The sequence below is a fragment of the Euphorbia lathyris genome, chromosome 7 (assembly GCF_963576675.1).
Source record: "Euphorbia lathyris chromosome 7, ddEupLath1.1, whole genome shotgun sequence".
NCBI classification, from domain to species: domain Eukaryota; kingdom Viridiplantae; phylum Streptophyta; class Magnoliopsida; order Malpighiales; family Euphorbiaceae; genus Euphorbia; species Euphorbia lathyris.
In genome coordinates, this window is record NC_088916.1 from 80,635,357 (window position 1) to 80,646,895 (window position 11,539).

At 35.5% G+C, this 11,539-nt stretch overlaps 1 protein-coding gene across 1 annotated transcript; it reads left to right on the top strand.

Annotated features, from left to right (window-relative positions):
* Window positions 1-999: 999 nt before the first annotated feature.
* Window positions 1,000-10,719, top strand: LOC136235748 (protein S-acyltransferase 21). The gene is made up of 10 exons (XM_066025735.1): window positions 1,000-1,371; window positions 3,029-3,142; window positions 3,261-3,381; window positions 4,143-4,345; window positions 5,355-5,423; window positions 5,925-5,996; window positions 6,125-6,253; window positions 6,953-7,033; window positions 7,916-8,122; window positions 9,616-10,719. Exons 1-10 carry the CDS (start codon window positions 1,327-1,329, stop codon window positions 10,507-10,509), a joined length of 1,935 nt encoding a protein of 644 aa, XP_065881807.1. The 5' UTR covers window positions 1,000-1,326; the 3' UTR covers window positions 10,510-10,719.
* The last annotated feature ends 820 nt before the right edge of the window (window positions 10,720-11,539 follow it).

Consider the following 11,539-nt stretch of genomic DNA (forward strand, 5'->3'; position numbering starts at 1 on the left):
TCGAGAATATAAGCAAAGGAAGCTTTAAAGCTATGATGGCTATAAAGATTATGGATGAAGATATTACAAGTGAACATGGAAGCTATGAGTATTGTGTTAGGGGTCATGTAGTTTTTATAATAATACAGGAGGTTCGAGTCGTGTTTGTAAGTAATAATTATAAGGGTTAATGTAAAATAAATTTCACGTGGTTTCACGTTTTTACAGATCGGTACTTGGTTTTTTTTATTACAAACCGAATCATGTGGTTTGCAAATTTTCATTTTTATTGACTTTACGAAATTTGGCTGAAAACAACCTCAATGAAAATTTTCAAGAACTAAATGATATTTTAAGCAATTTTAATTCTTCAACTTTTTAGGTTTGAGATCATTTAGGTTTGTTTTTATGAGAGAGAAAGTTAATGTTTAGAGAGAGAAAACTCCAAAAATGATGATTTTGAAAAATTAAAAACGTGGTTCCATAATAAATATGATACTAAACAACTTTAATTCTTGAAATTTTTTATTTTGAGGCCGTTATCGGTTAAATTTGGCAAAGTTAATAAAAAATAATTTTTTTTGCAAACCACGAGATTTAATTTGTAACAAAAAACCACAAGTACCGATCTACAAAAACGTGAAACCACAAGATATTTATTTGAAATTAACCCTAATTATAATTTATTGCTTTTATTAATAGATGTAACATATAAAAACATGAAAGAATATAACAATAATTTTAAATATTTGTGTCATTTTCGGGTTAGCATGTCAATCCTAACCCAACCAGAAAATGTATGCGTTAATTTCATTTCAACTCAAAAATAATACATTACCTACTAAGCTAAACCCAAACACTCAAATTTCGTATCGTGTAATCCGGTCGTATTGTTGAGGTACGTTGGTAAAAATCTAATTTAGTAAATTAGGGTTTTGTTAGGCCCCAAATTGCAAAGAAAGGAACTTTACACTGGCATGCCGGCAAAATAGAGTTCACTTATCACTGAACGGTTATAATAATATACTCAAATGGTGTCTAATACAGTCCTTTTTTATTCTCCGGTTCTTCTCCTCAAGTCTCTTCGATCAACGAATCGAATTCTGACTGGAAACTCGAAAAATCAACTTCATAGGTAGTCTCGAAACTCGCTTTCACCATCTCGGTTGACAACTCGAGATCGGCCTGAGTTTTTCGCGTGGCTGAATTGCAGATTACAAGAATGCGCTCAGCTTTTATTCAAATTGTTTGATTATTTGATTACATTCTGGGTTCCGTTTCGATTCTGTTGTTCTTGAATGGTGGTTTTACAGCGTAGATTGGTGTTTATTAGCGAGTTCGTACATTATGGCTAGGCGTCATGGTTGGCAACTCCCAGTTCACACTTTTCAGGTACATTTTGTTCTTCTGCATCTGAAACTCTTCGAATTTTGAGAGAAATGTGTGTTTTCATTTGTGATTTTCAATTAGGTTTATGGTTTTCTCTAGTAAGATTTAACTACTGTATTCTTATTTGTTATTGTGCTTTGTCCGTCTATTCCGTATACAATTGTTTATCCTAATTGCGAAAATGGCTGAATCTCACTAAACGCTACTAACAGGAGTGTGTGTCCGTGAATATAGATGCTAAGTGCAAGTCTTTGAAGTGCCTTGTGTTAATTTTGGGTAATTTGTATGTGAATGTGAAGGCATTTGTGTGCTAGATATAGCTGACGGTCACCATATTGTCCTTATGGCTCATTCCCTATGGAAACATGGCGCCTCTCTTTCCAAGGCTAATGCCCGCCTCCTAGTCACCTCGGACTAGGGTGGATCTATTAAACCAAGTTCCTGTTCACTACCCGAGGTGGCCGAGATCTTAGGCCGAATCATCATGTTCCTATAGTAGTCCTTATACTGATTTAGAGTCTTAAAGTAACAACTGTTGATATGTTCTATTGAGCATTCCTTGGTAAAGCTTCCTCGGAGTCGTAGTCGTGATAATGCTTGGGCCAATTGGCCTACGGGCCAGCTGCTGTAGTCTCCCCACTTAGATGATCAACGACCCTGTGGCATCTGTCTTTTTGAACTTGAGAGAATCAAGTAACTCTGGATAAATTAGTACTTGTATAGAACTTTTTAAAATGCTGCATCATTTAATTCTACAACGAACTTCTTTCCTGTCAAGAATGGCTTGGTTTGTATGAGTTCTAGAACTGAAATTAAAATTTTGGTTCATTATTGAGCAATCAGTTTATTTGAGGTTGAAATGCATATGTTCTATGTTGCATAGAAACTTTGATTTTTAAGCGTTTCACTTTTTTGGAAAATGAAACTTTCGGAAACCAATATGAAACATTTTGGCTTAAGTTTCCACAATTTAAGAAAATTGGAAACTCATTTTGAGGATGTAATGTAATCATATGTTCAGTAAATCCCTAGTATTTTTCTAGACCGTCTTCTACAAGCTTTCAAACTCTTTTTTCCCTCTACCATGTGACTTATATGTATTTTTTTTTCTTATGTATACATAAAAAAATTTCAAACATGTATTCATTCTTATAATTTAAAAAGTTTATACATACATCCTTGTATCTTTATTTTCTACATGTTCCCCCACATTTCCGTTTCCTTTATTTTTTACCAATATCGTTTCTCGGTGTCAGTTTCAGTTTTAGTTTCCGTTTCCCTGTAACATAGCATATGTTTAACTGCATTTCACAGCATAAGTTGCAAAACCTGTCTCATAATTTATAGATATACCAACATGGTCGTCAGGCAATTTAATATAAGAACAGAAATTCAAATTTGTTCTAGGATATACTAGTTAGTGAACGCCTTTGGTGTTCAAATCTCATCATTCCCAAATGTACAAGAGAAAAAAAAACTGAAACATATACTTGAAGATACAAGAAGACATTGAGTTGAATTGGTAGTTGAAAATTGATATTTTTCAAATGGGTTTTTTGTGCTGCTGTTTCCCTTGTTTTAAGAGCTTTGTGAATATGTTTTGCTGCTATTTTATCCTTTGATTAACATACTAATTTTAATATCTTTTCTTGGTGTGCAGATTGTGGCAATAACAGTTTTCTTCTTGCTATCTGTTGCATACTATGCTTTCTTTGCTCCTTTTCTGGGGAAAGATATTTATGAATATGTGGCTGTAGGTGTTTATTCATTCTTGGTAAGCAAAGTAGCCATCATTTCCCTTGAATTCGTTTGGATGGATCTAAAGTCTGTTATTGTTTCTTTTCTCACAATTTTTGTTTGAGTTTGCTCTCTCTTCTTCTGGTTCATGCCAGGCTCTTACTGTATTCATCCTTTATGTACGATGCACTGCTATCGATCCTGCTGATCCTGGAATCCTGCTTGATGTTGATGAGGCAGAAATCCGTAAATCACAACATGGCACAGATCATGCTGGTTAGTACATTCACATAAATTCTCTTACTTCTGAAATAGGTCATGTTGATGTCTTTGTTGATTGGGAAAATAAGATCACCTCAGTAGGGGTGGCAATTTGTGTAAGTGGGTCGTGTTCGTGTCATGTCGACTATCAGGTTAGTGTTCAATGAGTAAACACTAAACCCAAAAAATTGCGTCATAATCGAGTCAACCCAATGGGGTCCGTGTTGTTTTTTTGTCATATTTGCGGATCACATGTAATTTTACTACTTTTATTAGAGATGACACGTATAAATATGAGAGAATATAGTGATAATTTTGAATACTCATGTCATTTTCGGATTAGTAGGTTTACCCTGACTGACCCAAATTTACCCTAAACCTATTTAACAAGCCCTTAATTTCACTACCTTTATTAAAGATGACATGTAAAAATGAGAAGTACGTGTCGTGTTCAAGGGTTATATTATATGTACTTTTACTATCTTTGTTAAGGGTAACATGCAAAAATATAGGATAATGTAGTAATAATTTCAAATATTTGTGTCGATTTCGGATTAGCAGGTCAACCCTAATCCAACACAAAAAAATTCATGTCAGTTTCAAGTCAACCCAAAAAATGACCAATACCTATTTAATAAAACACTAACCCACTAAATTTGCGCTGGGTTCGTGTCGTGTTGACGGGTGGTGTACATAATTTCCATCTCTACACTTGAGGATCTTCTGCACAATCTTTGCTTCTTGTGATTTCTTATAATCTTATGGTGTTCAACCAGGAAATGCATCTTCAATTGAAGAACCTAGTAAGATAAGGTTAAAGGATGGGGGAACATCAGACAGACATGGTTCAAGTTGGTGTTCAAAACTAGGATTTTTCTTTTGTGGTTTTCTTGTGAAAGAAGATTGCCGCAAAGATGAAGATATCTTTCTGGATCAATTTGGCGAGGAGGCTTTATTCTGTACATTGTGTAATGCTGAGGTACTAATTTGTGTTATGTATTGGAAATGTTTGTTTCAGTTGCCTCCAAAGCAATTAGCTTTCATCTATGTTGCACGGAAACGGAAATGGAAACTGAAACAAAAACGGGAAGGGACAAAAGAAAACGCTATTTCTAAAAAGATATAGCTAGGAAATAGAAATGAAATGGAAACGAAATTGAAACACACGAAATGCGAAAATGCTACTCAATAGGAGTTTCCGTGCAACATAGGCTTTCATTTACCCCTGCTGCCTACATAGAATGAGATGATGTACACTTGCACACACACAACACAATAGAAAGTAATGAGGATGAAAGTGAGAGAGAGGATTGAATGCACCCAAGGTCACTAAAGTTATAGGGTTTGTGTGCCGGTGATCACTAAAGTCAGTTTTGTGTCAATAAAAGTGATTAATGTTTAACTCTTGTGTCAATAAAGTCATTATGGTCAAATCTGGCGAAACGTCCCACGGAAAGCAGATGTGGTGAGTCAACTAGATGTCAGACTTGCCACATCAAATTATGCTTTTAAGTTATGCCACGTGGCTGAAGTAAAAAGTTTTTCTGTGTTTTTCTCTAGGAACACAGTTTCAGCTCTATATATCATGGAATTAAGGGTCAAAATTGCCTTTAAAGTTGATAGGTGGATCAATTAGCTCAAATCGAACTTTAGATATCAACTCAGCCTTGAAATTGGCAATATTTCACAATTAGCCCCACATTTTACAAATTTTAGATATTAAAATTGATTGTATTTGGGCTAATTTGTCAAAGATGTTGCCTACTTCAGGTCTGAGTTGATATTTAAAGTTCATTTTGGGCTAAAATTATTCTGCCTGCCAACTTTAAGGACCATTTTGACCCTTAAATCATGTAAAATGAAGGAAAGGGAGGAGTAAGATGTTGCTTGTAGTCTATGTAGTATCTCCATCCCCATCCACCTTTCTTCCCATATCAGTTGGCTTCCTTATTGTAGGATGATGGTATTGACTTTAATCTTTTACTCAGGTACGCAAGTTCAGCAAACATTGCAGAAGTTGCAATAAATGTGTTGATGGATTTGATCATCATTGTCGGGTAAGATTTGGATGTTTTTCATGTCTCCCATTTGTAGCCTATTTGGTTCAACTGCTGTTATTTGCTGTTTGTTGTTGGTGCTAGTTGTTTGTTAGCTATTAACAGTTGTTTCTCAATCATAACTGAACACTCTACATCTATTATTTGGAGTAGAACAGTAAAATAGGACTACAAAATGGAGAATCAAACTGACACTAAGTTTGTTGAGTTATTTAGTGTCGGTTAGGTTCTCCTTTCCGTAGCTCGTTTTTGCGGTTTTACTCCATACAGTAATATAGTAGTGTTTGGTGTTTAATTAGGATTAAAAGACAATTACTTATAGCTATTTTGGAAGGAAAATCAGTTAACATCTACAACTAACATTAAACAACAACAACTGAACCAAACAAACCTTTATTTATCTATGGTCTAGATTATGTGGCCGGGATAGTAAAATAGAAACGTAATTTTAACTTTCACTCCATGTTGGGCTAAACGAAATTCTCTATTGTATTGGTGCAGTGGTTGAACAATTGTGTAGGAAGGAAGAATTATATCACTTTTGTCTCTCTTATGGCTACTAGCCTCATTTGGGTAAGATTTGAGGATTCATTATTTAGATTTTTCTTTTTCTTTCTTCCATTATGAGTTAAATTTCTGTATCGGATCCAAATTTAAAGTCTAAATTTTTCTTGAATTTGGCATCTGCATCTGATTGTCAGTTAGTTGTTGAATTCGGAGTTGGTGTTGCTGTCTTGGTTCGGTGCTTTGTAGACAGAAAAGGAATGGAGCATCAGATAACTGAGAAGCTTGGCATTGGATTCTCCCGTCCCCCCTTTGCTTCTGTGGTGGTAAAGTTCCAAACTTTTGTGCTTATTTTTCGACTGTCATTGAAGTTTGTGGTCTGTTTCACAAACATCACTAAACTTCATTTTCTTTCAATAAAATCACTGAACTTGACATCTATTTTCAATAGTCATTTCGGTCAATTTGTGTACAACAACTCACTCGTGGCATAGAAGACTGTTGACATTATGTAAGCACATGAAAAAAATCTGCTGTCCCGAATCCCCTGTCCCCTTCCCTGTCTCTCTCACAAAAAATGTCATCAGGACCCACACAATATATTATTTTAATTAAGCGGGGACCACTTTTTGTGAGAGGAACGGGGAAGGGGACAGCATATTTTCTACAGTGCCGGAAAAAAGTGAATTTTTAAAAATATTTGTGGCTTAGAATGTGCCACAAGGCACATGTCAGCCACATTAGCCGTAAAAGTCAGTCATGTCTGACACTGGCGCTTAGTTGGCATATAGTGAACTGTTTCTGTACACAAAATTGGCCGGAATAACTTCATTGCAGTAAAATTTAAAGTTGAATGATTTTATTGAAAGAAAATGATGTTCAGAGATCTTCGTAAACTAGACTCTAAATTTCGGTGACCGTTGATGCATTTTACCCGCTTATTTTTACCTAATTAAATTTTCTTGATCGCCTGATTGGAAAACTTTGGATCTTACTGTAGAAGGTTAATTTTATGATTACTGCAGGCTGTTTGCACATTTGTCTCTTTTCTTGCCACTGTACCATTAGGAGAACTATTCTTCTTCCACGTTATTCTGATTCGGAAGGTATGTACCTTCCTGCTCTCCTTTTTTTTCCACCGTGTCGACTGGATACACGTGGACGGTTAGCCAGTCCATTAACGAAAAATTTATTAGTCCATTAACCAGTCCTTTTAGAATCAGTTAACCATATATTGGTTAATCTACATTTCGGCAAATATTAGTAACTTTTCATATATAAATTTTGCTTTTGATATATAATTATTCACTTTAAAAATTAATATATAGTTATTGAAATATTAAATTAAATTTTAATTAAAAAACGCACATAAAAAAATAAATTTAAAGTTCTAAAATATTTTTAAATTTAAAAAGAAATACAAATATGCATATTTATATATGAATAATTAAAATTCTACATATTCATATATATATATATATATATATATATATATATATATATATATATACATATATACGATTTTGATCACATGGATCTTAATGACCATGCAATATTTGGTCATTCACCTTTAGATCTAGGCTTATTAGAATCATAAGGTGAAGATTCAAAGCATAAAGCTTAGATTTAACAAGTTTAGATCTAACGGTCATTTGGTTATTAAGGTCCATGTGAACGCTGCTGTATATATACAAATAATCGGTTAATTTTTCAGTTTCGATAACTATAATTTCTAAATGAAAAACTATTCCCTAGTCCATCGATTTCAGTTAACCTATTTCTCGGTTTCGGAAATCGATTTTTTTGTTAGTTTTGTGCAGCCCTATTGTGGCACATCTTTGTTAATTAGGAGTTATATCTATGATATAAATTTAAGAAAAATGATAATGTCAATCGTGTTGTGTCAATCAGGTTGTCTCTGTAATAATCCTATTTTTAATTGATTTTGTAAACAGTCAAGTAATCCAGTTTTTGTTGCGGGTTTGCAGGGTATCACGACATATGAGTATGTGGTTGCGATGAGAACTCAAAGTGAACCGCCGGGACCGTCTTTAGATGGAGGAGATCAACAAAGTCTCGCATCTTCACCAACAAGCTCAGCTGTGACTGCAGTAAGTGGAAGAAGCTCCATGGGCATGACCTTGCAATATAAAGGTGCTTGGTGTACCCCTCCAAGAATCTTCATGGATCACCAGGTACTCTTTACTCTGACTGTTGTTTGTTCTAGGCTATGTTGCACGGACACTTCTTTTTCCAGTAGTGTTTATGCGTTGCTTGTCCTTGTCCGTTTCAGTTTCCCTTCCTGTATCCATTTTCGTTTCCATTTCAAATCTATGTTATGAAAGCTATGTTTTAGAAATAACGTTTCCCAACGTCCGTGCAACCATAGTTATTAAAAGGCGCCTCACTCAAGGCTCAAGGTCTTGAGCCTTGAATACAGAAAGCGAGGCGCTGTACAAAGGGCTCTCGCCCTGTGCGTCTCGCTTGCGCCTCAGAGCCTGGATCAAGGTGCGCTCGAGGGTTTTCACTAGTTTTTTTTTTTTTTTTACTGTTTTCCGTAAAATAAATGTTTGATTATTCTCAACCACTAATCTAATTTAAATAAGATTAATGTTAACCCTCCATCTAAATAAAAATATCAAGAGTCATGACTAAATATAGAAAGAATAGAGAAGGATTAAGAGCTTTGACGTAAAGAAAGAAGAGCAGTCACTTAAAGAACTAAATATATGATGATGATTATTAGTTTTTTTTTGTGTGTGTTCTTTTTGATTGACAGTCAATGCTTATTCGTTTAGTAGCATTAGTTATAGTTAGGTATTTAGGTTAAGACGTTAAATGTATGTTAATATCCCATATTATCATGTCCCGCAAATAACTCAACAAATGGGGCTGCCAGGAATCGAACCCAGGACCACTTAGTCACACTAGCTCTGATACCATGTCATGAAACCGTTTTAGCTAAAAGCTCAAGCTGATAGTTAAAGGTCCACTTCATATTAATAGCTGACACGAACAAAATCAAATCAAGGGGAACCTTTGAAACCAAATCCAACCCAACCCAACCCAAGTGAGGTTGAATTGAGCGGAAAGGCCCTCCAGTCGCTAGCGTTTGCAATAGACTTTAATTGGAAGACGGGACTTCAAAAATGTGTTTGATCAACCTAGAAATGATTAATCGAATCCACCCACAAATGTATATTTAACCTCCCGCAATTCAATTTTTAATGATTAAGCCATTGATCAATTATTTTTGAACAAATTAAGCTCCTGAACTTTTAAATGGTATTTTGAACACTTTAACCTTCTCTTGGACGGTTCAATTATGTGGGTGTTTCAAACTTCGTTTAAGGTGCGTGGAACTGCTAGTTTGTCACTGTTTTAAAAATGTCATCCAACACATACATCGCCACAGAAAATGTTGTTTCTAACCACATGCCATGCCAATAGTAGGGATGGTTCTGGGGCCTGGCCTCCTGGCCTGTCCCTGCCCCTGCATCTAAGAGTAGGAAGTAATTACCGAGGAAAGGGCCTCTGGTCGCTTGAGCTACGTGTCGAGTTCATAGGATATGGAGCAAAGATTGACATCAGCATTCTATCTCATTCATTTCAGTATTTAATTTTACTTTCATTTGCTCTTCAACAAACCGAGATTGCAATTTTATTAATCTGGATTTTCAATATGCAGGATGAAATTGTTCCACATTTGGAGCCAGGACGTTTACCGTCAACAGTAGACCCGGACGCTCTTGAAGAAACCGAGAAAGGCAAACGACTACCACATCGTCCGATTAAAATCAGCGCTTGGAAACTCGCAAAACTGGACTCAAACGAAGCCATTAAAGCCGCTGCAAAAGCTAGAGCATCATCATCAGTGCTACGTCCTGTAAGTTATCGACACCACCCTTACGACGCTGATCATCTATCCAGTAGCAACGTTAGTGGACGGAGCAGTCCGATTAGTACAGATCAAGGCTATCAGAATAGAAACGTTAGAACCACTAGCAATTCATATGCCCCCAGCAATATCAGTCTTACTAGCCGGGAAGACAGTGAAGCATGCCGCCAGAGTCTTAGCAACTACAGCAGCGCTAACGTCTCCCATCTCGCCTCTTCCCCGTTACACCAGCAAATTCCAAGCAGGGACCATTTCAACCCCATATTTCAACTATCAGCAGATCAATCGCCTCCTTCAGTAAGAAGAACCGAAGCAAATGGTAATGCACCTCATGAAAACATGGTCGAAAATCCGATGAGGAGAAACCTGGGCGGGATGGAGAATCTGAGAACGTCTGTCTATTGGGATCAAGAAGCCGGACGATTTGTCTCCTCTTCTTCCAGAGGTGGTTCTGCAGCTCAGGTTCCTAGAACAGAGCTTGTGTACGCAGATCAATCTATATTCTTCGGCGGCCCTCTTGTGAATGAACCTCCGAGCAGAGGCGGTGGCAGCGGAGGTTTGTTGGCTTCCGACCCGGATAGAGGAGCACATTATTTGCAGGGTAGACCACAGAGGGGAGGGCAACTTCCTGTATTTGTTCCAAGTGATTCTCAGCAAAACCAATTTTCATCTAGATTTCATTAAAAAACACCAAATTTTTAGGGGTTACTGATTTGTTTTATGGATGGATCTCTTCATTTGATTTTCCTAGTTTTTGTGCAGTGTTTTTGACAACAAGACTCGAACCTCGTGTCTCTGTAAATTATGCAATTTTACCCTAGCGTTGGTAAGTTGGACTGATTTTAGACATTATTAACGAAATTATCTCTTTCATTATGAATTTTATTATTTTCACTGTACGTGCATGCTATTAGCAGTAGATCAGTAAAAAAAAAATTGTACTCTATACTGTTGGACAAAAAAAAAATTAAAATCTAAATATTTCGTTGAGTTTAAAGGTTTTTCATTTCCAAATTTATTTTAAAATTATAAAAAGCGCAAATTTGTGTAGAATCGATATGCAACTCATGTAGAACATGAAAACATAGTATCTTTGTTTTTTTTAATTTTTTTAATGGTGTTTGAAATTGGCTCAACCTATACAATTTTGGATGTTAGAGGTAAAATTACTCTTGGCTTTAAAGTTAGTGATATTTTTATACCTTATCTCTTTATTCATTTATGTTTCGGGATAATGTATGAAAATACGTTTATTGTTGTTAGCCAAGAGTAATTTTACTTTTAATGTGATAACAATTTGAAGATCTAACGTTGGTGAGTTGGATTAGTGTTAGATGCTAAAAAAAATCTAAATATCTTGTCCACGTGTTTTGCATTAATTGCATATAAGTTTTTTTTAAAAGTAATAAGGGGGTGTTTAGTTCAAACTCCAGATTTAGAATGTGATGGAATCATAACGATTGTATTTATCTTATGTGTTTAGTTCTCTAATGGTTGGAATCGAAATCAATACAAGTCTTATGAATATAATAACAACAATAATTATAATAATAATTTCTCAAAAAGAAAAATTAAAACCAATTACATAATGAATACATCCGTTAGTGTTTAATACGTAGTTAATTATATTTTATATTAAAGATCCATTATAATTAAAAATCCGAGCTCAAACAACCCTCACACCCTCCAAAGAGCCCATCCCTCTATGGACCAA

Coding starts and splice junctions, on each gene's coding strand:
- LOC136235748 (XM_066025735.1), top strand. CDS start 1,327: ATGGCTAGGCGTCATGGTTGGCAACTCCCAGTTCACACTTTTCAG. Junction 1,372..3,028: donor TCCCAGTTCACACTTTTCAG/GTACATTTTGTT, acceptor CTTGGTGTGCAG/ATTGTGGCAATAACAGTTTT. Junction 8,123..9,615: donor GAATCTTCATGGATCACCAG/GTACTCTTTACT, acceptor TTCAATATGCAG/GATGAAATTGTTCCACATTT.